This window comes from Miscanthus floridulus, chromosome 16 (genome assembly GCF_019320115.1).
Source record: "Miscanthus floridulus cultivar M001 chromosome 16, ASM1932011v1, whole genome shotgun sequence".
Classification (NCBI taxonomy): Eukaryota; Viridiplantae; Streptophyta; class Magnoliopsida; order Poales; family Poaceae; genus Miscanthus; species Miscanthus floridulus.
In genome coordinates this window covers 2773189-2801120 of record NC_089595.1, presented here as the reverse complement: position 1 = coordinate 2801120, position 27932 = coordinate 2773189, and the positions used below count along the sequence as shown (strand labels likewise).

At 42.3% G+C, this 27932-nt stretch overlaps 1 protein-coding gene, 1 non-coding gene and 1 pseudogene across 2 annotated transcripts; 1 reads left to right on the top strand and 2 right to left on the bottom strand.

Moving 5' to 3' along the window:
* The first annotated feature begins 1864 nt into the window (after window positions 1-1864).
* On the top strand, window positions 1865-14631 carry LOC136512116 (uncharacterized). Its single transcript, XM_066506113.1, has 18 exons — window positions 1865-2135; window positions 2761-2967; window positions 3122-3217; window positions 3312-3364; window positions 4171-4267; window positions 8487-8560; window positions 8884-9001; window positions 9332-9442; window positions 10657-10733; window positions 11324-11390; window positions 11866-11931; window positions 12607-12714; window positions 12888-13018; window positions 13163-13229; window positions 13340-13407; window positions 13494-13587; window positions 13825-13895; window positions 13989-14631. Exons 1-18 carry the CDS (start codon window positions 1992-1994, stop codon window positions 14329-14331), a joined length of 1992 nt encoding a protein of 663 aa, XP_066362210.1. The 5' UTR covers window positions 1865-1991; the 3' UTR covers window positions 14332-14631.
* Window positions 14632-15108: 477 nt separating this feature from the next.
* On the bottom strand, window positions 15109-15182 carry TRNAR-UCG (transfer RNA arginine (anticodon UCG)). Its single transcript has one exon. It is a non-coding gene; the product is annotated as a tRNA-Arg (tRNA).
* Window positions 15183-22064: 6882 nt separating this feature from the next.
* Window positions 22065-27041, bottom strand: LOC136513034 (uncharacterized; annotated as a pseudogene).
* Between the last annotated feature and the right edge of the window lie 891 nt (window positions 27042-27932).

The following is a 27932-nucleotide window of genomic DNA, read 5'->3' as shown; positions in this document are numbered from 1 at the left end:
GCACTTGGTGTTCATGTTTCGCTGTGGGATTCGCTTGTTATTCTTGATGGTTGCCCCCACCTAGACGGCTTGGAGCAGCAATGATCGTCGAGCGGAGGTTGGTGATTGTCTCCGGCTCCGATCGTGGTGATTGTGAGGGGTTCTTGACCTTTCCCCAGCGGAGAGCCAAAAGGTACTCTAGTAAATTGCTCGTGGCTTGTGTGATCCTCATCTTGTGTTGGTTGTGCGGCACTCTATTAAGGGTTTGACGTGTGATGCCAATTAGCACGTGAACCTCCAAGTGAGTGAATCGCCACAACGAGTACTAGCTTACCGGCAAATAAGTGAACCTTGGTAAAAATCATTGTGTAATCATTTGATTTCGAGGTGATTAGTTTTTATTGGTATTTATTCTTGTGATTGATCGGTTCATTTCTCGACTCGGCGGTATAACCATATTGCTCACTCTCTCTTTACATTATCGCAAACTAGTTGTCAAGCTCTTTAGTGTAGCTAGTCGTGAGAGTTTTTTAGTTTGGTTAGTGTGGCTCTTTAGTTAGCCTTTGAGAGCACACTAACTTAGTGTAGTGACATAGCCATTGTGTGGATAGAGACTATATAAACTAGAATTGTGTTAGGTGGCTTATATTTTTAGTAGGCTAGCGCAACACTCGCTTCGCCTCATATTTGTCTAACCAGTTTGCTAAGTGTCGTTGTAGAAAATTTTAATAGGCTATTCACCCCCCTCTAGCCATTAGGATCTTCCACCTGCTAGCCATCTAGATCCTTTTACCATCTCCATGCTTCATGTCCAATGAAGAAGGACGCCAATTCTGAGGAGCCTCAGCCATCGAGACAAGGAAGGGGCCCACTAGATGAGATGACTACCTTACTGGAGGTACCTACCCCTGCTGCATCTGATCACTCAACGATCTATCAGGACATTAAGAAGATGTAACGTAACGAGAGAAAAGAGGGAGAATGATGATGAGGGACGGTGTGTGTGGAGGATGAATGGGATAGGTGCGTATATAATGACCTCACCCACCGGTATGGCAGGAATGGTAGAGTTGAAGCAAACGATGTGTAGCGTAGACACAAAGCACTCTAATAAGGCATGGTGTACATAGAAGTGTTGTAGTCCCATAGACACATGCATGCTAGCTTAGTGCGATCAAAATAGTCTATCACATTGGAGCAGGGATGAACTTGAAGTAGAAAATGAAATTTTACAAAATTGAATGTTTGAGGATGACACTACTTATTTCATCTTAAATCTAGTTTGAAAAAATAAAAATTATAAAGAGATAAAATCTAGCTTGGAAATGAAACAACTTTTTTGGCGCAAATATTGAGCAACATTAGCCTTGTAATTTCATCCAAACAAAGATCCAATTTAGAATACTACTCCATCCATTCTAAATTAAAAATTATTTTGATTTTTTAAAGATATATAGCTTTTATTATGCATCTAGATATACTATGTTTAAATGTATAGTAAAAATTAGTATAAATTAAAAAAAGTCAAAATGACTTACGAGGGAGTAAGTTTAAAGGTTTCTTAGGATCGAGGCATGCAGCCCAATCACATGGCTTTAGTCTGAGATTCAAGAGTGAACGATACCAATTTTTTTCATTGAAAAGGGTCAACTACACGATTTTTTTGAATGAACGAAAAGGTGAAAAAAAAAGGCCAGACAAATTGCAGGGTGAAATGGTAGCAGGGCCCACACAACATCCAACAGCCTGTTCGGCAGGCCGTAAACGATCATGAATTATTTACTGTTGACTAGTTTGGTATGAGAGAAAAATACTATTCTAGCTGAAAATTTAGTATCTTTTACGACCAAACGAACAGGCTCCAAATCGAAGAGCACGTCGCTGACACACCACCTCCCCTCTCGACGCATTCTCCACTCCACTGGTCTTCGCCCGCGTCGCCGTGGTCGGTGCCTTCCAAATCCAAAAAAACCCCAAGCCCTAGCTGTAGGCCGCCCCGCAAGGTCGCTGAGATGTCGTCGTGGCTGCGCAGCGCGGTGAGCCGGGCAGTGGAGGCCGGCGGCCGCAGCGGCGTCGCCCGCGCGGTCAAGGGGTACGCCGATGCCGTCGCGCACCACGCCGGCCAGGCCGTCGCGGACATCCTCCACGACCGCATGGTGAGATTGCTCCCCTCCCCTCTGTTAGCGCTCCCACTAGGCGTCCCCTTCTGCTTGCCCAAATCTGAATGCGGGGCAGGTCTGGGGCGAGAATTGGACATGGCTCTATTAGCTTCGAGGGGCGAATTGGTTGAAACTGCACGCGAATGCGTTGTCGTTAGCTCTTAAGTTGTAAATTGGAGCTTCAGTTGGTGCGGTGGTGACTACGGCGGCCAGTGCCCCAATGTTGCTCTGCTTCGAACTGAAGTTCGGGGTGCTTCAGTGTGTCGAAAATGCCCCTTTCTTGCTTGTGCTACTGAAGTACTTGATGAGGGGCTGTGTCATTTTATACTCCATTATTTATGTATGGGTGGAAGATCACATAAACTTTGAAATGATAAATTGGCATTTTAGTCCTGGTTTTATCACAGTTCATAGATCTATCATATATGTTCAGAGTGAGATGATTTTATGCTTATGCTGTAATTTCCTGTGGCTGTGTTGTGAGACATGGAATCATTGGCATACTGAGGAAGGGAGAGTATAAGTTAATAATTCTTGTCCAAGTGTAGCATAGATGGACCATTGATGAGTCCTTGACGGCCTCCTCTGGTCTAATTTGGTTCTGTTACTGGGTGATCTGCAGGGCGCTCAGAACTATAAAAGTTTCAAGAAAACGGTAGCACGATTGGAAGAGGCCGCAGTGTCATGCCATGGGGGTGAAAGAATTGAATTGTTAAAACGTTGGTTGGGAGCATTGCAAGATGTTGATGCTGAACATGGAGGTTCCGATTTAAAGGCTTCTGAAGCTCATGATCCTTCGAGTGAAATGGACACTTTGAAAGCACCAATGGTGAGTTTACATACTCACAAATTCAATCTCATGACTGCTTATTTCACATAGTTATTTGATACTGTTGAGTTTTCTCCAGTTGCTTGTACATATCTTAGCTGTTGTAGACTTTCTCAGTACACATGTCCTCCTTAAAATGAAAATTTGGAAGCAGGTTTTGTTCTATGAGGCTGATATTGATGGAGCACCTATGAATTTCCGTGACGTATTCTTGTACAGCCAAGCACTTGAAGGTATTACACTGTCTATGGTAAGTTAGTTGAACTATTCTCTCCTAGCAACGTTGCTATTGTTTATTCGCACTTAGGTTATTGCTAACTACTAATTATCTTTTGTATAATAAGATTCTTGAAGTTCCTTCTGAGGAGGAAGTTTCACTGCTTTTGGAAATATTCAGGTGAGTATATATGAAATCACCTGTTTGATATGTGTTTATCTTTGTTTTTTCTTTCAAAAGTGACAAGATTCATATATTTCTTTGTTCAGCATTATATTGATTAAATATCTGAATGAATGATTCAAACTTTTTTTTTTTATGGAATAGCATGGCAGACTGGTAGTATTATTTTCATGAGATTCAAAAACATAGAAGACTTGCACTTATATATTAGCAATTCCCACATCGGCACATCTTGATTGACTGTTTCATTTGCCTTGACAATTTTTTGATCTGCCCTCTGTATGGATTTTTGTATATATGCTGACTTGCAGCAATGATTGTACTGGTTTCTTTTTTGATAGGATCTTAACAAATGGTTGATTTTACATCCTCATTCTCTTTTTCCAAGATTACAGTGGGTTCACCATTTAAAAATGGGCAAATAAGCTTGCCTGGTTAACATTCTGCTGAAATTACATGCCCTAACAAAGGCCTAAACCCTTATTTGTTGAAGTAAGACTCAGTAACATTAACTGATGGCTATAGTTTTTCCATGCATTTTATAATACTGCAATCTCAAGTACTTCACGCACCTTGCCTAGTTAACGTTCTGCTGAAATTACATGCCCTAACAAAGGCCTAAACCCTTATTTGTTGAAGTAAGACTCAGTAACATTAACTGATGGCTATAGTTTTTCCATGCATTTTATAATACTACAATCTCAAGTACTCCATGCGCCTTACGTTCCAGTTGAATCTTCTCTGATCAGTGAATATTTTGTAAATTACTGTATCAAAAATTGAAATTCTGTTGATTCCTGCAGCATAAGCCTTACTGGAGGGAAAGAAGTGAACAAAGAAATCATGAGTAATGTACAAGACATGTCCAAGGCATTTTCAGAATACAAAGATGAAGTCCTGGTATGCTTTTGGTTTGTGTTTAGGAGAATCTGTTGTCTTTAGAAAAAAATCATGACATTAACGTATGTTTTCTAATTGTTGAAACTAGCAGTATCTAATAATTATAGATATTTCTGCTACTTAGTTACCTAACTGTACCATTGTGGGATACAACCATTAGATGGAGCTTTTCTCCTTAGACCTGAGTTTTTTTAGCTTTTTTGCTTTTTGGTCCATTTATGTCATCCATGTTTTTGAGTCTTGAATGCAGGAGTGACAACCTGTGTTTTATTTTCTCCCAAAATAGCTGCCTAATTATATACAACAACAACAACAACAACAAAGCCTTTAAGTCCCAAACAAGTTGGGGTAAGCTAGAGTTGAAACCCATCAGAAGCAATCAAGGTTCAGGCACGTGAATAGCTGTCTTCCAAGCACTCCTATCTAAGGCTAAGTCTTTGGGTATATTCCATCCTTTCAAGTCTCCTTTTATTGCCTCTACCCAAGTCAACTTCGGTCTTCCTCTGCCTCTCTTCACGTTACTATCCTGACTTAGAATTCCACTACGCACCGGTGCATCTAGAGGTCTCCGTTGCACATGTCCAAACCATCTCAACCGGTGTTGGACAAGCTTTTCTTCAATTGGCGTTACCCCTAATCTCTCACGTATATCATCGTTCCGAACTCGATCCCTTCTTGTATGACCGCAAATCCAACGCAACATATGCATTTCCGCGACACTTAGCTGTTGAACATGTCGTCTTTTCGTAGGCCAACATTCTGCACCATACAACAAAGCAGGTCTAATCGTCATCCTATAAAACTCGCCTTTTAGCTTCTGTGGTACCCTTTTGTCACATAGGACACCAGACGTTTGCCGCCACTTCATCCACCCTGCTTTGATTCTATGGCTAACATCTTCATCAATATCCCCGTCCCTCTGTAGCATTGATTCTAAATATCGAAAGGTATCCTTCCTAGGTACTACTTGACCTTCCAAACTAACATCTTTCTCCTCCCGAGTAGTAGTGCCGAAGTCACATCTCATATACTCAGTTTTAGTTCTACTGAGTCTAAAACCTTTGGACTCCAAAGTCTCCCGCCATAACTCCAGTTTCAGATTCACTCCTGTCCGGCTTTCATCAACTAGCACTACATCGTCCGCGAAAAGCATACACCAAGGGATGTCCCCTTGTATGTCCCTTGTGACCTCATCCATCACTAAAGCAAACAAATAAGGGCTCAAAGCTGACCCTTGATGTAGTCCTATCCTAATCGGGAAGTCATCCGTGTCTCCATCACTTGTTCGAACTCTAGTCACAACATTGTTGTACATGTCCTTAATGAGCCCGACGTACTTCGTTGGGACTTTATGTTTGTCCAAAGCCCACCACATAACATTCCTTGGTATTTTATCATAAGCCTTCTCCAAGTCAATAAAAATCATGTGTAGGTCCTTCTTCTTCTCTCTATACCGCTCCATAACTTGTCTTACTAAGAAAATGGCTTCCATGGTTGACCTTCCGGGCATGAAACCAAATTGGTTCATAGAGACCCGCGTTATTGCTCTCAAGCGATGCTCGATAACTCTCTCCCATAGCTTCATAGTATGGCTCATCAACTTAATTCCCCGGTAATTCGTACAACTTTGAATATCCCCTTTATTCTTGTAGATCGGTACCAATATACTTCTCCTCCACTCATCAGGCATCTTGTTCGATCGAAAAATATGGTTGAACAGCTTGGTTAGCCATACTATAGCTATGTCCCCGAGGCATCTCCACACCTCGATTGGGATACCATCCGGTCCCATCGCCTTACCTCCTTTCATCCTTTTCAACGCCTCTCTGACCTCAGATTCTTGGATTCTCCGCACAAAGCGCCTATTGGTGTCATCAAAAGAGTCATCCAACTGAAAGGTTGTGTCCATATTCTCACCATTGAACAATTTGTCAAAATACTCTTGCCATCGATGTCGGATCTCATCCTCTTTCACCAAGAGATGCTCCCTTTCATCCTTAATGCACTTAACTTGGTTGAAGTCCCGTGTCTTTCTCTCACGAACCCTAGCCATCATATAAATGTCCTTCTCTCCTTCCTTCGTACTCAAATGTTGGTAAAGATCCTCGTACGCTCTACCCTTTGCCACACTTACAGCTCGCTTTGCAGTCTTCTTTGCCACCTTGTACTTCTCTATGTTGTCCACACTCCTGTCATGGTACAAGCGTCTATAGCATTCTTTCTTCTCCTTAATAGCCCTTTGGACTTCCTCATTCCACCACCAAGTATCTTTAGCCTCGCGTCCCCTTCCTTTGGTTACTCCACACACCTCTGAGGCTACCTTCCAAATGTTGGTTGCCATCTTGTCCCACATGTTGTTTATGTTGTCTTCTTCCTTCCAAGAGCCCTCTTTGATAACCCTTTCCCTAAATACTTCTGACGTCTCCCCTTTCAGTTTCCACCACTTTGTTCTTTCAATCTTAGCTTGTTTATCCCTACGGGCACGCACCTGAAAACGAAAATCTACCACCAAAAGCTTATGTTGAGAAACAACACACTCCCCTGGTATCACCTTGCAATCCAAGCATGCTCGTTTGTCCTTTCTTCTTGCGAGGACAAAGTCAATCTGGCTATAGTGTTGTCCGCTACTGAAGGTCACTAGATGAGATTCTCTCTTTCTAAAGAAAGTGTTGGCTATCATTAGGTCAAAAGCTACCGCGAAGTCCAGAACTTCCTCCCCCTCCTGATTCCTACTACCATACCCAAAACCTCCATGAACTGCCTCAAAACCTGCGCTTGTAGCACCTACATGCCCATTAAGATCTCCTCCTATAAAAAGCTTCTCACTACTAGGTATAGCTCTAACCAGGCCATCTAAGTCTTCCCAGAACTGTCTCTTAGCACTCTCATCGAGGCCTACTTGGGGGGCATACGCACTAATTACGTTCAAGACCATATCACCAACGACAAGCTTGACTAAGATAATCCTATCTCCTTGCCTTCTCACTCCCACTACACCATTCTTGAGGCTCTTATCAATCAAAACTCCTACTCCATTTCTATTCGCGACTGTCCCTGTGTACCAAAGCTTGAAACCTGTATTGTCCACCTCCTTCGCCTTCTGATCCTTTCATTTAGTCTCTTGAACGCATAATATATTTACACGCTTCCTAGTCGCGGTATCAACTAATTCTCTTAACTTACCTGTAAGTGACCCTACATTCCAACTACCTAAACGGATCCTAGTTGGTTCGACTAGCTTCCTTACCCTTCGCACCCGTCGACTCAGATGCGAAGACCCTTGCTCATTTTTCACTACACCCGGGCGCCGATGTAGCGCGCCACTAAGGAAGCGACGACCCGATCCTTGGTCACTTGACACCATGCCCAGATCACGACATGGCGCGTCACGGGGGTGACGACCCGGCCCTTGCCCATTTAACACCATACCCGGGTTCCGATATGGCGCGTCGCTAAGAGGGTTACGCCCCAACGATTTTCTTTCGGGTTTCATCTCCATTAAAGTGGCTAAATTTTTACATTGGCTCGCCACGCCTAACACAACCCTCCTCCTTTACCAGGGCTTGGGACCTGCTATGCTGGGACACCAAAGGCGCCCCACCATAGGCGGAGTTTGCCTAATTATATACATTTTTTCAAAAATAAGTGTTTGCATACTCTTAACACCTGCACTTGCCTTTTCTTGAAATTGAAGTTAGTTTTAAGATACACTAGTCAAGGTTTAATACCATATTGATTTTGGTCAAGACTAGAGACTAATAGATACTCTGGTTTTGAGGTTACTGTATTATTACTTTAGAATTTAGATTTAGTTATGTGATTGTTTTTATCTAGACTTGGGGCCCTCATTTACTCTCGATATTTTTGATCTGTGGCCAACTGGCCATACATCAACCGAGTCTCTAATGTCTGATATAAATATGGTTCTCAACTGGTCTTTCTCAATCCTCATAGCTGGGCTTCAAATCCTCATGCTTCAAAAACGGTGAAGCAAATGTAGTGCCTATATGGTTTATGGTTTCAGTGTTTCTGGGAAAGACTGGAGAAATTTCGGGATACTGTTTGTAAAGGACTTAAGCTAAAATAGATACATGTTTCTGTGGGGTATGGTTTGTGAAACATTTCCTGAGATGCACATGCACATATAGTTATGTTTTATTTTATTTTATTCTTTTGATCTTGTAAAGTGTCAAATGGGTCATTGTATCTGTGTGAACAGGTGAAGCGTGAAGAGCTGCTTGAGTATGCCCAAAGTATCATTTCAGGACTAAAGAGAAATGCTGACATTGTGAGGTGATAGAATCTGCTAATTACTTGTGAATATGTTATAATGAGTAGTTGCAGCTTCTTCTGTAGCTTAATTACAAGTACTTTATGTTGGAATACTATGCCTTAATTTTCTTGGAAACTAATCACAACAAAGGAATCAAGTGTACAACCTAAACAATAACCATACCTGAAGGCCTCTACCAAATCTCTGAAATATCAAATATCATGGACTGTATCAAAAAGAGTTGTGCATTCTGCAACAGCAAGAGGCTAAATACTTTGAGATATGCTTTTGTCTATGGTTTCAGGGTACATTAGCTTATTCTGCAGCTTATATTTTATTTCAGGATAGATGCTGAAACCCTAGAATTGCAGAGAAAACTAGACGAGAAGCAGAAATCACGATCTCAATCAACTGAAGATCAAGATAAAACATCAGATAAGATTGCTGTTGCAAATCTTGAGGTAATACCTACTTGTTCCGTTACATCTGGTGCTTCTTATTTTGGACATACATGTGGCGAAACTTTCTAAATTTGGTATACATTTCTGGAAATTAGTTGGAAAACATGAAAATCACATGTAGATTTGTCGTTAGAAGTACTATCATACAACTACAAGTTTCTTAAATTTAAGCGTTTCTTTGTATGCATCCATATGATACACCTACTCACTGCCTAGTATCTGAATTTGTGATTGAAGTGTTCATTAATCTGTTTTAATTTCTTCTGCTGTTGTAGTGATATTTCCTTTTAAGGTCTAAAAGCAGATGATTATGATCTCTGTATTCTCCAGGCCTTCAAAGAAGCACTTAGTGAACTCCGTTTATGCTCTAGAGTTGAAGAACTTCTGCTGAAGAAGAAATCAATCACTCCTGGTGACTCCCTGGAGATTCATTCTCAGAAGGCATGTTCGTATTTTATCTTTAGATTTTTTCAGTTTTGACTTGTGGTCCCTTGAATTGTTATGGAGTGTAATTTTGTCTATTAATCATCGCAAGCATTAGGTTATTGAGGAGTTTATTACATTTATTCGAACTTTCTTTTGCTTATCCTATGTTTTCAGTTGTTTTTAGTGTAAAAGCACCCCTTTACTTTAGTGGAAAGGCTCTGGATTGTTAGCTGTAAATCTTCAGTGATCTTCTTAGAATCTGACTTCTTAAGAAGTGTGGACTTCAGGCCTCCATAGAAGATATGATAATAATAGGAGCGTGCAGTTTCCTGCTGATACTTTTATTGATTATGTGATGACTCCTACTTTTGATAACATAATTGGCAGACTTAAAAAAAAGATTGACAAAAGCCACTTGTGTCTTCAATGGAACTGTCCCTAGTGTGGTCTCGGTATTGAGTTCAGTGGAGGGGAGAGGGTGATGGATAAGTCTCATGTGTGGCTGGTCTTTGTGGGGCTGTGCTGCTCACATGGTCCTTGTGGCTGCATGGTCTGTTTTCTGTTTTTAGGACAGCATCTTAGACTAGAGGACAACATCTTAGAGGACAGCATCTTAGACTAGAGGACAGCATCTTAGAGGACAGCATCTTAGCATCTAGGACAGCATCTTAGACTAGCATCTTAGACTATGCTTGGCTGGCTAGCAGCCTATAAATATGTACCCCCAACCCCTCAGGTTGGCATGGCATCGAGAAATAAACCAGAAAATTGCCCCAACTCCTAGTGTCATCCTCTCTCCATGAGAGTAAGAATTCTGCTACTACCAAGAGTAAGAATTCAGCGACTAACAGAGGGGTCCCTTGGCTAGCTGAAGGAGAGCTTCTGGAGCTGCTGGTGATCTTATGGACTGGGACTTCTTGAGTTCATTATAATGTTCTGGTCCGGTTCATATGGACTGGGACTGGTGATCCGTACTTTGTCTCTTCCATAATGAAATGAAACACAGTGTCCTGCATTTTTGAGAAAAAAAGGATCTATTCTTAGGTAGCTTCACATGGGTAGAGTTTATGTGGCTCATAGCTTTGTCTAGTTTTTTTACTTTTTGGTGGCTGTTGGTTGCTGTAAGACTTTCAGGTCTACCTAATTATTCTAGTAGCTCCTCATAATATACTCTGTTTATGACTGCATATCCATGGTCTGCAATGCTAACAGCACTCACAAATTATCAGGTGGATAAACTAAAGGTTTTGGCAGATTCCCTGGCAAGTTCATCCTCCAAAGCAGAACAGCGTATTTTGGAGCACAGGTTCTTCCTCTGATTTTTTTTCCTGTATGAAATATTTTGTTATGGCACTTGCACAATATCATGTGAACAGAATATATTTCATTCTTGGATGTTTGCTTTGTTTTTATTCTTTGGTTGAAACTCTTTCTCCGTTGTTATATATTCATGCTGACAATTTCTTTTTATCATCAAGACTCAGTTGAAAATCAGTTAATTTTTTTTGTGTGTCAATGCACCATGATGAAAAAAACTACTACATTATGATTGCTTTGACATTGTGAATTACTGAATTTGTAATGTGCCATACTCACCTGAGTCTCAGAACTAGCACATTCTTTTTTTTATTGGTTTCTGGTGGTATCTGGACTTTTCAACACTTGGTAATTGCAATTAACAACTTATATTTGTATATATGATAGTTTGCTGATTATACATAATCTCTTCAGTCTTCACCATTTTTTGTCTGCTGCTAACTTTCTACGAAAGTGTCCTTGTGTAGTTCCAATTATCTTTTTCTGTAATTTTATAAACCCATTTTTCTTTGAAAATCTGAGATATCCAAGTCATGTTACCGGCAACTTGATGTGATTTTTCAATTGATCTTTTACCAGGCGTCAGAAAGAAGATGCTCTCAACTTTCGTGTGAAAAAAGAGAATGAAGTCAGTGCTGCTGAAAAGGTAGGGTGCTAGCTATTTTACACACAGATCTGGAAGGCATTGATGCACTTTTGGGACTTCAAAAATAGTGGAAATCAACAGAAGTTCCTTTTGGAGCATAGGACTCAACTGATAGGGAATTTCATAGGAAATCACACATTCACAGAAAATGCTTTACTTTCAAAACAGGACCCTGGTTTAGAACTTTAGATATATCAAATGCCATGCATCTGTTGAATCATATCTGTAGCTTCTTGTACCCATTTTATGCTATAGGGTAATATGAAAGCAGTTATGCATACTTATTTTGATTCTGTTAGGTCTCAGCACACATGTCCACCTGCACAATATCAAATTTTCTTTGCAAATAATATTGCATGTATACTATTACGATGTAACAAACATGCATATGCTTTAGTGTTTATTTCTGTCTCCAAGCCTGTTTATAGTGTAATCAAATAAGGTGTCCTTATTTTACTTTCTTTGCCTGATAAAGGAATTGCTTGATGAGATTACTGATTTGGAAAAGCAAAGAGATGAGCTTGAGGCACAGCTGAAAAAGGTATCTTTTTCCTTGTTGTAATTTGTAAGATTTTGTGAAGATATGTGTTGTGTAGTTTCATTGTGTAGGAGTATTCAAATGCCTTGCCATCTATGACCTACTGGTATTTAACATCATGTTGAGAATATTGGACTTATATTGTTGTATGAAATGTTGTTTGAACTTTGAACTCTCACCAATCTATTGGTATTATATTGTTGTATGAAATCTTGTCTGAACTTTGAACTCTCACCAAACTATTGATATGATTATATTGGTTCATTGGTAATTAATTGTGACTAATGATGAGAGGACCCTGGGAAAAGATCCCTGTTCTCAAATGCAAGCTGCGAATCCTGCAATGGATTGCCAAGACATTCAATTGGCGACACAGAATTTGATAATCTGGGCACAAGAGCTGTTCTTTTGTCTCTCTATCTAAGAAATGTCTAGTTCTTTTCTGAATAGAAGAGCCATTAAACTCAAAATAGGAATACCCTCATGATAGGTCAGTTAGTTGTACTGCACGTGGCATTATCCCATTCTAATTACATTATTTACACTTGATGGAGAGGTTACAAAAAAATCACCAGACTAATGTATTGTTTCTCTTTAACTGCTCTGCAAAATTTGACAAGTTCACTTTGATAATTCTGTTGAACTATGTCCTTTTGTAACAGTATTCCTCCTTTGCAGGTCAATATATCACTAAATGCTGCTGCTGGACGGCTCAAGCAAACTAGGGAAGAGAGGCACCAATTTGACGAAGCAAACAATCAAATCATATTTAGCTTGAAAAAAAAGGTGCCGGTGTTTACTTTTTGTGGTTGATTGTCTTATTTGAATAATATTCTAAGAACTGTGCATTGCTGTCTTTCTCCCATGATACCTTTTCAACTTGTGGCGTGTTGATTCTTTTCCATCATATTTGTTTCTCAAGATGGTGGTTGTTGCATTTTCTTTCCAAATCAATTTAGGAGGATGACCTCTCGAAATCCATCGCCTTACGTAATGTGGAATCCAATGTTGTCAAGATCTGGATCAGTTTCCTCGAGGGCTCGTGGAAGCTCCAGTCCTCATACAATGAACAGAAGGACAAGAAAACATGGTATGGCAGTTTTTCCTGTATGGCTTTGTGGTTATTACCTTATTTGTTACTTGTCTTTAGTTGAACAGTTCCACTATGCAAACTACTCTGGATGAACTTATGTGCTCACCTTGTTTTACATTTGTAATATGTTGGCCTTCTCAGTGATGAGCTGGAGAAATGTGTGAGTGATTTTCTAAAGTTGACAAAGCATCATCTTTCAGCATTCAAGGTAAGTGAAATTTGTTATTCATGTCCGCTAGAGGCATTCATGCAGTATGGTATCAACTATCTATCCCTGTTTTGCTCTGTTACAATTATGTGTTTATTTGTATTTATCAGGAAGTCCTAAGCCAATTGATTGAGAGTATCAAAACATATGTCGATAACTTGGCTATCTTAATCTCAAGGTATTTCAATTCTTTTTCCTCTTTTAGTCATGTACTTTGATGTCCAATTCGTTTGGTAGTTACGGTTTTTATTACTTGCCTTGTAGGAAAGAGGAAAAAGAACATGGGGATGATGAAGCATCTGAGAGGACAAATCCGCGTAAATCCCTTGAAGAGGAATATCTAGAAACAGAAAAGAAGGTTATACTCAGTCACCTTGCTTAACCTGGTCTCATAGTTCCTGTTCATTCTCACTTCTTTACATAACATGATTTGATATATTTGAAGGAGAATCCAAAGTCAAAGTGACATCTATCAGTCGCCATATGTATTATTTAACTAAAGACACTCTTTAGTTTTATAGCTTATAAACTTGTTTGGCCTCCTCCCTTAGAAAAACTAGACCACACTGTCTGATGATATTTACAAAATTTTCAGATTATAATTGTGTTCAGCATAGTTGATCACATAAAGAAGTTGTTTTATTCTGAGCAAGGGGCTAATTCAAGGTACCATCTGTTTCTGATGTTCTGTATTTGGTGGGTTATTTCAAGTTTGCACCAACGTGATCTTACTCCTTGTGACTCCACATGGTTATTCAGGAGAGATGACCCAGAGGTCAAGAGCTTAATTGAGGAGATTGAGAAAATGAGGGAATCGTTTGAATCTATAGAAAGGCCAACACTAAGCATAGAATCTGAGCAAGCAAAGCCACTACCTGTTGAGGGATCCAAACTGAGTCCTTCACCTCTTCAGGCACCTTCTACCCCGAAAGCTGCACACGTCGACTCACCGAAATCTCCCATGAAACCCGAGCAGCATTTCAATTCAGATGCGGAGCTTGCAACCCTGGGATCAGAGCTCGGGAAAGAGGACAAAGAGTACTCAGGTGAGGAGATCAGCGGGTGGGAGTTTGACGAGCTCGAAGAGGATCTTAAGAGCTGACACCATGAATCGACCAACAGGACGCAATTCGATTCAGTTTGCTTCACTGACATGTATTATGTCTGAGCCTTGCGTGGGCAAGAAACACACACTGGTTGATGTGTACATAGTGCTGTTTGATTGTACCGTTGCACTGTCAGTTTGTCACTGTTTTTAGGATATGCGGACTGAGCTGTTGTAACCTGGGCAAGGCATTTGCTATTTGTTTGTTCTTGCCATGAATATTTTATCTTACATGTATACCGAACACTGTTGTAACAGTTGTAAATGCAGAAAACAGACATTCGAACATTTGGCAGAGTTTGCTCTGTAGAACCTTGGATTGTTGGGTTTGAGATTTACATACATTTCGAACGCATGAGTCTATCAGGGTTCAGGAGTCCGTATAAGCACGTTTAGTTCTGTAGCGACAAAACACAAACGATTAACGAAGACCCGGCCAGTCTAGACGTTTTACTGATTACGAGTCTACCACTCCACAAAAAAAGGATGCTTCAGTTTTCTTTTAAAGTATTAGTTAGCTAGTGCACAGTTTATATGTTGCATTCAGGGATTCATGGTAATTCTGGAGAAATTTCAAAACGGGAAGATGGGATCCTGTAGTGCTAGCCTGATTTTGGGTTTGGGATTTTGTATTAGTTAGCTAGTGCACGTTTTACAAGTATAAGCAGTTTTTGTTTAGATTAAAAAAAAATAAAGTAAGCAGTTTGCACTTTGCAGTGTGGTCGAGGCCCACCGCGACAACAGGTTAGCCATTAAAAAAGGAGTACAAACAATCGACCACAGAGGGAGTCGAACCCACGACCTTCTGATCCGAAGTCAGACGCGCTAATCCACTGCGCTATGCGGTCTTGCGTGTCCACTGTTTAATGATATAATAAATAATAGTAAAATCTAAAAGAAAATGCTCTGCAAATTTCATGCACCCTATTCTAAGGGCAGGTCTTGACGTCTCGAGTAGTACCAAAACGAACTTCAAGGGTGCTTGATCCGATTTATATGTCGAACCAAAATTGAACCGATCAAAAACTAACAGGAAACTCGATTTGAATCCTAGCAATTCAGCTGGATAAAATATTCGGTGGAGGAAGGCAGGGCCTGAACATCCTGTACGTGGAGATATGTTTGTCCAAGAAGAGGATTTTTTTTTTTGTCGGATTGGTTTGCGATCAAAATTTGTCTAAGCCAAAGCTAGGTAAAAAAATTGTCATAGATTTGGCAAGCCAAATGTCAGAGGTTGACAAGTTTTGGTAGCCAACCAAACACTATCTAAAATCATGACTTGGTAAATCTTTGATTTGGCAAATTTTGAAAGCCAACCAATTATGCTTTTTATGTTTCCTTTGATACTCTTTTATGGTTCTCCATATGGTAATGCTCTCTACCGAGCGTCCGTTCGGCCGAACAGGACAAACCCGCTTTGTCACCGTGCCTCGTGCCTCGTGCGCCTTACCCGCACCGTGCTCCGCCGCACCTCGCGCCTCTCGCCCGGACTCGCGCTGCGCATAGCCAAGGTCTGACCTCCACGCCGTGGCATCGAGCTCCGTGCCAGCGTCAAGCTCTACGTCAACGAGCATCCATTCGGGGGTAGCAAGTAGATGAGCATGTGTTGCAACCGTATGTTTCATGTGTTTCAGATGTATGTTGCATATGTTTCATCTGGATGTTGCAAAAGTAGATCTGGTGTTGCATATGTTGTAATATCTATACACGTATGTTGCAAGTGTATGGTTCAAATGTTTCAGCTGTTTCAAACATATGTTGCATTAGCTATACACATATGTTATAAGTGTATGGTTCAAATGTTTCAGCTGTTTCAAACGTATCTTGTAGGTGTTTTATCTGGATGTTGTATATGTTGCAGTGCCCATACACATATGTTGCTAATATATGTTGTAAATGTTCCATCTGTCTCGGATATATGTTGCAACAAATGGTTTTATGTTGCAAGTGTTTCATAAATAGGGATGGCAAGGGGCGCAGGCGAAGGTGGTCTCCTCGAGCGTAGCGGTCCCCGCGTGCGCGCGACAAGCGAAGTGGGCGCGACAACGAGCGCGGAGCACAAAGCTGTATCTATGGGCATAGCAGCAGGCGCTGAGCACTAAGCAGTAGGCACGAAGCACGAGGCGAAGCGAAGCACGAAGCTGCATATATAGAGGCCGAGGGTATTATTATTATTATTGAAACGGACGGGCAGCCTGTGCGGGCGTGCGGACGGACACCGCGTCCGTAAGCGCTGGTCTATCCGTTCTCAATATTGGATTTAGCACCGGCACTGAACTGTTAGCCACGCTGCCAAATGTGTTTCTGTTTCTATATAAAAATGCACAAACATTTACAAACCAAACTAGATTCATTCGATAAACCATGTAACATATTTGATAGTGCATGTATTTGATAGTGTATATGTTAATGTAAATTTGGTTCATACTCACATTTGACTTAAAACAAAGAAAAACGCCTTGCAATTTAAAACGGAGGGTTTTACGTAGTACTCCACATGGTTCTAAATTACAAGGTATTATACCTATTGCTTTGTCCATTCTAAAATTATAGATCATTTCGGATTTGCTCTAAGTCATTCTTTTCTAATTTTAATTAACTAAGTCTATAGAAAACACATCAGCATCTATAACATCGAATTACTCATTAAATTCTCCATGAACTTTGTCATAATAATTCATTTATTTAAACTTGTATTATTATCTAAAAACTAGACAAAGTTAGAAAGCTTGACTTAGTGTAAAAATAAAATGAGTTATGATTTGAAACAGAGATGGCAGATCATTACGCATGTTGTATGTACTAACTTGTTTCCAAACACTTGTCTTTATTTTTTGGTCACTTTGCATATCTTGGAACTTGACGTCTCAGGAATCATATTTCCCATTTTCTCCTATATAAAAAATGTTGCATGGATGCCATAGAAACACTTTAAATACAAATTTGTGAGGGTGTCTTGGTTATCTCATCCTCAAAGTTGCCAAGTAGTATATTTGAAAACAGAGGGGATGTTTGGTTTCTGGTCACAATTTGCCATAAAATAGCATTAGGCAAGTGTGCAAGCCACAAAAAAATATGGTTATAGAAAATTAAAAGACCACACATTGTCATGCCTAAGAGAATTTTAATTTTAGGGGAATTTTGTTGTAGGACACCGCAAAAATACATAATATGCTGATGGACACCGCCAAAACGAGAATTTGCCCAAAGACACCGCAAATTCGTGGTCCTTTGCCCCGACACACCGCACCGATTATTTTAATCATTTCTCAGATTTGCGGAGAGAGAAGGTGGGTGAAATGACTCTTTTGCCCTTGTCTTCAACCTCCGGCTGGCCTCCAGCCCTCGCGCGCAGCACGTGCCGCCGCCAGCCCGACCCCGCCACCGTCCTGCCAGCGAGCCCACACGGGCCAGCAAGCAGCGCGCGGCTAGCGCCGCCGCTCCAACCTACCATGCTATCGGGCGGCTGCTGCTCTCCTCCAGCCGAGGCCCTCCCGCCGTCACGCGCAGCACGCGCTGCCGCCGCCCCGACCCCACCGCCGTTCTGCCAGCGAGCCCACGCGGGACCCCCACGCCGTGCGCGGCCCAGCGCTGCCGCTAAGCCTTGCCGTGCCGCGGTCGGCTGGCCGGCGAGCCCGGCCGGAGCCCCTCCCTCCCACGCGCGTGAGCAGCAGCTCCTCCATGGCTTCCATGGCCATGGAGTGAGGAGGAAGATGGACATGTTGAAGTCTCGGCCCACCACGAGATGCCTAGGTGGCGACGAGTCAACGACGCTGCACGAGGTGGCGGCGGGCTCGCTAGTGCTGGGGAGCAGGACGAGACCTCGTCGGAGAAGAAAAGGCGGCGACGATGTGTTATAGCAAAAAATCAGTGACCAGCCGGAGGTTGAAGACAAGGGCAAAAGAGTCATTTCACCCACCTTCTTTCTCTGCAAATCTCAGAAATGATTAAAATAATCGGTGCGGTGTGTCGGGACAAAGAACCACGAATTTACAGTGTCTTTGGGCAAATTCTCAGCATATTATGTATTTTTGCGGTGTCCTATAGCAAAATTCCCCTTAATTTTAATATGTTTTTATACTCTATTACATGTAGAGCTCAAAGGAATTTTGTTTAAATTTAGTGAAGTATGGCAAAATATAGTTATTGGCAACCAAACACCCCTAATTTTTTCCGTGAGGACGGAAAAACTTAAAGCCAAATATTGGGCCACGTTTAGTTCGTCACCAATTCGGCGCCGTCCGATTTTCGTCAGGCACTGTAGCTACAGTAACTTGTTTGTTTTTATTTGGTAATAATTGTCCAAACATTGAATAATTAGGCTCAAAACGTTCGTCTCGTAAAGTACAACCAAACTGTGTAATTAGTTTTTGATTTCGTCAACATTTAGTACTCCATGCATATACCGCAAGTTTGATGTGACGGGGAATCTTCTTTTTGCATAGTGCCAAATTCTGGAATTTGGGCAAACTAAACATGGCCTTGATACAGAGGAAGGCAAACGTCGTGCACGCCGAGCAATTTCCCAGGTCGAATTGCCGTACGAAAATGCATTATAATTTAATTATATAAAAAATTGCCCACCGCCGCCGCTCCGCAATCCTGGAGGCTCCTGCTCCTTCCTGCACGGTGCGTCGGTGCTTCCTTTTGTCCGGGAAGTAATCGCCGGCGATGGCATATGAGTCACCGCGGTTCCCCTCCGTCTTCAACCCAGGCTTTTCTGTGGATTGGGAGACGTGGGTAGAGGAGATCAGAGATTTTCGGGAGCCCCACGACTCACGTCCGCTGCGCCGAATCCTACCGTTGAGATTCTCCCCCAAATCCCCCGCCCGCAGTCAGGTATTCCTCAATCCCCAATGATCCTTTCGACCAAAACCACCCAGTTACTGTAAGTTTTTGTAAGTAGAAATCCAGTTAACTTGAACTGCAAATGTATTTTCCTAGCAGTTTTATCCTTTTCATTCTCTAATAATGCATTGGTTAGGGATGGGCTTTCTTTTTTACGTATAGGATTCGACGACCATGATTCAGATTGACTGACCCATCTTGAAGAAAACCACTAGTAATTTATTGAACTTGATCAGAATGATGCTTCCCTATCTGCCGTCAAACTCTGCTTTTCAGACATAGGACCGCGTGACAGGTTGAACAGCTTTTGATATCCTAAGAGTTTTGTTTGTACTCCCTCGGTCCTGGAATATAGTGGATTTTCGGTTGTCCTAAATTAAGTCATGCTAAGTTTGACTAAATTTTGTAAACCAACAATAATATTTACAAATATCAAATGAGCTTTGTTAGATGCATTATGAAATGTATCTTCATAATTTATCTCCTTAATGTGGTAGATGATGTTGCCAATGGAGGAGGTAGGGAGCACTCACATGCACACTATCTGTACTGCTTGCTAATACATTTCGTCTATTCTTCCTGAAATGTGAGAAAACTTTACCATTCCATAGCGGAGTTGATAATTTTTTTTTCCTTAGGCAATAGAGCTCAGGATGATTCATGGACCTCTGTTCATCAGATAAAAGGGAAAAGGTACCCAGTACAAAGCTATCTGGTTGAGCTGTAATAAGATTGCAGTAAACTGCAGGTACTTAAAATAGACTGTACTCATGTGGAGGTAGAGTTGGAATGACGACTATGCTAGATTTCTCATTGTTCTGTGCAAGAGTTTAAGGTGTTTGTCAGACACGAACTGTCTTATTCTATTTGACAGAGTGATTATGCATTAAAAAAATGCTCAAAAATCAGTGCCTGAGCGTAATATATATCCATCTGCTGTTTCTATGATAATATTTCTATGGTTTAACTGTAGAGAATTAGGAACCGGAAATGAACCCAGGCTCTCTGATACCATGTAGAGAATTAGGAAACACCTCACACCCGTTAAGGGAGGGGTGACTTTCATATATATAGTCAAGATACAACTTGGAGTACAAGTAAGGTACATACATATCTCTAGACTATACATATCTCTAATATTAACATACACTCACCATGGCCTCCTATTCCACTTGCCATTGCTGGTCCTGCCTCTCGATCGCGGTCTCCATGACTCAATTTGAAATCTATGAGATAACCAAGTACCAACAAAGAGGAAGTGTTTTGTTTTGCTGCTCGCCTTTGTTCACATATTAATGTCAAGATGAGGCACTTTGTCTCATCCAAGTCCTTCCAATATTCTGATCTCAAGTGGAACAAGATCAGGGGAGATTCATGGAGAAAATAATAGGTTGATTCCCTTTTCTGCAAATACGAAAGTTTTTTCTTGATGTCTAATATGTGTGCTTTTGTTTCTGCAGGTCTTATGCTTGAGTTTGATTTATTACATGAGGAAGTGACGATCTGTGATCGCTGCATGTGGTTGCACATTTCAAATGGATTGGTAGGTGCCTGTGCTCCTTTCAACCGCTGTAGACTGTTATATAAGTTATCTTTTTATTGCAGTAGGTTGATGATTACAAAAGATATGTCATAGCCTAACAGATCACCTGTCACTCAGTTCACCGGCTGGGTTTTGATTGAAGGGATGAAAAATTGTTGATGATGTCATTGAGTTGCCCTGTTTCACTGGGTTCTGTCTTCTGTATATACTCATCCTATGAGTGGACGAAAACCAGGATTTCTAGCTGAGTAACACCTTGCAGGTTTGTGATGGCTTTGTGCTCATTGAATCGACGGCGAACAAGATGTCGGATAAGAATATAATCCCCAACTATCCAATCCTCCGGCTCTTCAATGTTGTCGACCATGCCAAGTCAACCCTTGGAGGTGCAGTGCATTTCTCTTCTACTGCTTCCCATGTACTCCCTCTATCCCCAATTAACTGTCGCCGTTGGTTTCCGTGCCGAAAGTTTGACTCGATTTGTAAAAAATATGTGCAACATTTGTATCTCCAAATAAATTTATTAAAAAAATAGATTCAAATATCTATCTAATGATATTAATTATGTACCATAAATATTAATATTTTTAATATATATTTCTAATAATATGAGGAGAGGTAGAGGAAGACCGAAATTGACATGGGGGGAGGCAATAAAAAGAGATTTGAAAGCTTGGGATATACCTAGAGATCTATGTTTGAATAGGAGTGCTTGGAAAACAGCTATTGAAGTGCCTGAACTGTGACTTGGGGCTCTTGGTGAGTTTCAACTCTAGCCTACCCCAACTTGCTTGGGACTGAAAGGCTATGTTGTTGTTGTTGTTGTATATATTTAGTCAAAGTTGTTTCTCGGGAAGCGAAAATGACAGATATTTAGGGACGGAGGGAGTACTTGTCACTGGGCATTCTCATTGGCTGAAGATGATCTGTGCTTGTTATAATGAGACTGATAGGAATCTACATATCCACTGCTTGTAGCTAAATACTCAGATTGAAACTGTCCTTCTACACGAATTATTCTCGGGTCTGAATAACTGTCTCAACATTGATCAAGTCATGCAGATGGCTAAATAATGAACTTATTTATTAGCTTCTGAAGCATACTAGCTTCTCCACCAACAAACAATGGGAGATACTATGTGAGCGGCCAAATTTAGGCCAACATACAGCCGAAAAATAATTTGGATACTTTCTGGAGAGCAAATGTTGGCCTGACAATCAGAAGACGCAAACAGATGGTAATCTACTTTAAACTCTGCTTCAAGTACCTAGGCAGGCATTACCGCAACAGCTACTCAGGTAATTTGAAGCAACTGATGCCTACATTACAGGTAACTACACCACATCACACACAGGTTCATCCTTGAGTTGCAGAACTCAGTCAAAGCATACTTTATAATATAGCACACATTACATAGAGCAAATTTGTGCACAAATACCACACTTATTACATGAAACTGTACAGGTGTTCGATACATAGGAGAGCGACACAAAAACAAATCCAAGCATAGACAACCATTTATGCTCAATCAGAGCAAAGCACATGGATACACTCAGTCGAAATTTATGCAGAACACAAACACAGTTCATTTGCAGTAGAAATAAATTAACAGACAGACAGAACAGATGGCAATCCACATTAGCACACGCAAACCACAACTTGGGATCAAATCAGAGGCTCTTCCGGCATCAAACCTGTTACTTCCAGCATAAAGAGAATATTCCAGCATCTTCATCATACTCTTGTTCATCTCCTTTTGTTTGGTCTTGAGTTTCTGGTTTTATTATGTTTAATCTTAACTTTGTCTTTATTGTTCTTAATGACTTCTTCCACCTCATTAGGGACAAGGTCACCGTTGAATTCGAGCTCCTTCAACCTGGGAAGGTTGTCGATGCCGGAGAGAGACGTGAAAGATGACCACACAATCTTCTCGAGCCTTGGAGCAGATCCAGTGGCGAAGACTATCTTGGTGATGGTAGAGCAGTCAACAACAAGAAGGTTGAGCCATATGAACTCATCTTTGTTAAAGGTAATCTGGTTCTGTGTTTCATCAAAAGACTTGCCCAAGAGCACTAGGCAGCGTATATTTGGTTTCTTGGAGAGGATTCGTAAAGCATCTTGCTCCAGCAGTGTACCACAAAGAGTCAGCTTGGCTATTTGTTTGGCATCGTTAAATGATGATAGCAACCTACCACTGAAGAAGCTGTTCAACTCGAGCTCTTCCAATTTCGGAAGCCTGTCAACTCCAGAAACTGAGCCTGTGCTGGTGAAAGACAAAACCATCTTCTCAAGCTCAGGAGCTGCTCCATATTCAAAGGTGATATTAGTCAAGTCGGAGCCCTCAACAAGAAGGCACTTGAGACAGCTGAATTTACCATGCTTGAAGGTGAGCATGGGCTCTGTGCATACAATGTGTTTGAGCCTGACACACCGTAACCTGGGAAGCTCGGCAAGCACGTCCAGATCGTTTTTGTCCAGCAGGGTGCAACTTAGAGTTACCTTGGCAAGTGTGTTATTATCACCTCTTTTGAACAATGGGAGAAGATGGCCCTGCAGTGTAGTTCCACTGATGCTTAGGCTCTCAAGAATCTTGGGATGGTGTTGTAAGCGAGAGCCAATATCCTCTGGTAACTCTGCAGTGGAAGGAGTACCCCCATGTGGTGTGGCTACAGGAGGAGTGTTTGACAGAGAACGGAGGCATTCATGTAAGCGAGAGCCAGTGGAAGGAGTACCTCCATGTGGTGCAGCTACAGGAAGAGTAATTGACAGAGAACGGAGGCATTCATGTAGGTCACTGATTGTTCGAAGCAAATGGCGGAGGTGACTACCCTTATCTTCGATAACCACACCTAGCTTCCTCAGCTGCCATAGCTTTCCAATATCTTTCAAATCATCCCTGTGCTTGGCCTTCACGTTAGATAGTATCTCTATGTTTACCATTTTGTCAATCCTGTGAGGAACCCGAACACTAGTGTCAAAATTGCCTGGAGTTGGATCAATGTTACCAGCAAGCAGACGCTTCAGCTTCAAGAGCAGAATATTTGCTGTTGCATCCTCGGGCACCTTGGTCTGTCGGATATCCAATATCTCTAGATCACGGAGGTAGTTGATTTCACTGGGTAGATACGTAATATCTGTTCCCTTTAGGCTCAGATACTTGAGCAGTAACATCTTGCTGCATATGTCCTTGAGGTACCGCTGGTTCTTCCCACCAAAGCACTGACAATCTTCCAGATCTAGCACCTTGAGCATGGATATTCGAGATGATTTGGAGAGCCCTTGGAAGAATTTGTGAATCCTATCGGAGCTGCGGAGTTGGAGGTTGTTGAAAATGGAGAAGTGGCGAGCCAGGTGATGTGACAGGCGTGTCTCCACGATGTGTTGTTTTCTGGCAATAGTGGTAATGAATCCATGAACTAGATCACTTACCACACAGCTCTTGATCTTTCCCGTGGCACCAATATCAGCAGGATAAACAAACCACCGGTGGATGAGTGCGTCAAAACATCGGTGTGCATGAAGCACAGAACTGGTCCAATCTTCTTTCAATGTCAGCCCTTCTACAACCCACCGTCCGATTAAGGTTGACCTCCTGATCGTTTTTCCCTTGGGAAAGATAGCTAGGTACAACAAGCAGGACTTGTATTCTTTAGGAAGATCATTGTAGGAGTACATGAACATCTTCTTAGCTAGGATGTTGAATGATTTTGGCGAATCCTGCAGGGTGCTATGCAGCTTCTTTAACTCTTCATTGCTCCTCTTGGGGTTAGCGTACCAAGCATGAGAGAAAATCTTCATGCAGAACTCGTGTGGTTGACACTCCTCCAAAATGTCACGAAAAACTTCGGGGCTAGGGCTGTCCTCCTTCTGCTGGCTAGTAAGCTCGAGCACCTTATCATGGTAGAGGCCAACAAGAGAATAGTCTATGGGTTCTCTAGGTGGATAGTAATATCCTTTAGCTCGCTGGGTACTCTTTGTGGTGGTGAAGATCACAGCATCTGCGCTGCATTCTAACAGGCTCAAAGCTTGTCTGATGTCCTCCCATCCAGATCCATCCATCATGTCATCAATTTTAAGGATAATCAGGGGGCAGTCACCCTTCAAGTGATGTTTAATCTTGTCCACGATCCTATTGATCTTTAGCTGTTCTTTAAGTTTCTGCTTGATTTTTTCAATCTTTTGCACAATTTCATCAAAATCAGCCTTTTGGTTTTGACCCAGGACACCAGGTTTACATGCTGTTAGATTCTTATCTGGGTTTCCTTCCTGCAGCTCCCTTAAGACCTCTTGTTTTGCCTCCTGGATCATTTGCTTGATTCGTTCCTCATCCAATGTAGCCGTCGTGGTCTTTGCAGCTTGCTTGGCCGCCGATCCGTCTTTCTGCTGGGCCTGCAGAGGCTTGCTGTTGCTGGTCTTTGGGAACACCTCCCGTAGAATTTGGGCATATTGATCTTCATGAAGACAAATTGGGCCTTCTTCATCTTCACCTTCTTCTTCTTCGTCGGTGTCGTCGTCATCATCATAATCCTCGTCATCGTCTTCCTCTCCTACTTTCTCCATGTGCTCAAGTTGCTCATCCTCCTTGCCGTCTGCTTCCTCCATCTCCCCACTCTGCTCTTTCTCCTCTTTGTTGTTGTCTTTTTTCTGCACCTTGTTCTGTTCCTCCTCCATCTTGCTGTCGTCTTCTCCTCTGTTCTCCATCTCCTTGTTCGGCTCCTCCTTGCTGTCATCTTCTCTGTTCTCCATCTCCTTCCGCTTCTCCTCCTCCCACTCTTCCCCTCCTGCTTCTTGGTTGGCTATTTCTTCCTTTTCTTCTCCCATTTGCCCATTAAACTCCCTGGACTTTTCGGCGGCTTCCATATGCTCCTTAAGCTTCTTGGCTATTTTCAAGATGATGCTGTCGTCCCATGCTGGTAAATTATGCATGTCTTTGTTCTTCACTGGGTCTTGTTGAGACGCATCAGCAGTAGCAGATTTATGCAGCAGCAGCAGGAGTACATGTAGGTCCAGCCGATCCACAGACTTCTTTTGTCCGAGATCCAGGCGAAGCAGCTGCTGCGGATCGCCCTCGTCCTTCTGTTGTTGAACTTGAATCATATCACTCTTGATCTTGTCAAGCTTTTCATAAATCATCATCTTTTTTATATTCCTTTTGATTTTACCAAGCTCTCTCTTTTTTTCAAGGTAAATAGAATTTTTTTTGTAGTAATCTTGCCAAGAATCAAGATCCTCCCCTTCCTCCTCCATCACCTCCTCCTCCTCCTTCTCCTCCTTGTCTTCCTCCTCCCCTCCTTCGCCTTGATCTATGCGTGGCTTCAGGGATTGAGATTTGGAATCCTTAAGCTCCCGCAGGATGTAGTAAAGAACCTCCGTGGGTCCTAGCGGTAGAGAATCGAGGTGCAACGCTGGAATGTTGACCAAGATATCGCGATGGTAGCCGGCGCGTTGGAAGGTGGGTGGCACAACCAAAGTATCACGTGCAAGGGCGAGGGCTTCATGATATGTATCAGATACCATAATGGCGATGGAATACGTCTTGCCAGCGTTTGGAGGGATTTCATTAAACCACTTCAACAGCTTTGCCTTGACGTGGTCGTCCAGAGTTGGGGGCTCAAATAAGAAGGATCTTCCACCGGACCGAGGGCCAGGGGTCGCCGTTGCCACCACGAGCTGATCTTCACTTTCTTCTTCATCGTCTCCAGCGGCATAGTCTCCTGCCGCAGCAGCATTCACCGACGACGACGACAAAGCAGGCATTAGCCCAGCCGCCGCCGACTTCGCTGGGACCTCCACGCCGTACCTCAGCCGTCGTTCGCCAACATCGCGCGCCCGGTCTTTGAGCTGGCGTAGCCGGACGGCTGCGCGGTGCTGCGCGAACAACTTGTGCAGGGACCAGTAGACCCACCAGAGGTAGCGCCGGAACCTGCCCTTTGCGCGGTGGATGTCCGGGTTCCCGCGGTACAGGTAGAGGTCGATGCAGCCGTTGCAGTCCTGGGCGAGCAGCCGGACCTGGTTCATCCACGTGCGCACCTGCTCGTCGTGCTCGCCGCCGGGCGGCGCACTCCGGGCCAGGTGCGCCAGGAAGCTGTTCATGCTCTCCATCTCCTCCTGGATGAACTGCACGTCGTCCTGGACGCCGCGTAGCAGCAGCGCCTCGTTGCGGATGACGACCAGCAGTGAGCTCACAGCGCCTGCCGCGAGCTCAGTCATGGCTCTGCCTCTTCTGCCGCCGGCCGGGTGGTGTGCTCTCGGCTGAACCTGGTGGGTGTGGGTGGGTGAGTGGCCAGGTGGTTGTGGATGTCTATCTGAGCTGGGTCTGGATTATGGCGAATGGCGATGCGCACACGTCCTTCGAACAGCTTTTGTTTCTTTTGTGCCCCCTCGCTAATCTTATCATCTCGACTGGTGGTCAAGGGTGTTCACACGCTGTATACTGTCAATCATTGAAAAATTGGCTGCTGCCTGGTGGTTGCATCTAGGTCTGGTTTAGTTCAAAAAAAAATTCACCCCAAACTATCACATCGAATCTTGCGGCACATGCATAGAGTATTAAATATAGACGAAAAAAACTAATTACACAGTTTGTTTGAAAATCGCGAGACGAATGTTTTAAGACTAATTAGTCCATGATTAGCTATAAGTGCTACAGTTTGGTTGGCCGAAGCTATCAACACGGCTTGCTATTATAGCAACCACCTCTATTGTCACTCATTGAAAGAGAAGACACCATATGAGCTCTTGAATGGTAGAAAGCCCAACATTACATATTTTAGGGTCTTTGGTTGCAAATGCTATATCTTGAAGAAAGGCACAAGATTGGGCAAGTTTGACAAGAAATGTGATGAATGATTCCTACTTGATTATTCCACTAAAGCAAAGCATATAGAGTTTAGAATTTGGATAGTGGTACTCTTGAAGAAGTTTATGATGTTGAATTTGATGAAACCAATGGTTCACAAGTAGAGAATGAGAACTTGAAAGATGTTAAAGGCATTCAACTTTCAAACGCCATGAAGAACATGGATGTTGATGAATTGAGGCCCAGGCAAGTGAATAACGATGAAGATGATCAAGTGCAAGTGCTCTCTAACTCAAATGTGCAAGATGATACAACTCAAGCTAGTACAAGTGGCTCTCAAGATAATGATCAAGAACAAGTGACTAGTACATCATCTCAACCAAATGATCAAGCAAATTCTAGTAATC

Excerpts from the sequence above, each read along its gene's own strand:
- LOC136512116 (XM_066506113.1), top strand. The coding sequence starts at position 1,992 with ATGTCGTCGTGGCTGCGCAGCGCGGTGAGCCGGGCAGTGGAGGCCGGC. Across the intron at positions 13,019-13,162 it reads CAGAAGGACAAGAAAACATG|TGATGAGCTGGAGAAATGTG; the intron begins GTATGGCAGTTT and ends TGGCCTTCTCAG. Across the intron at positions 13,230-13,339 it reads ATCATCTTTCAGCATTCAAG|GAAGTCCTAAGCCAATTGAT; the intron begins GTAAGTGAAATT and ends TGTATTTATCAG.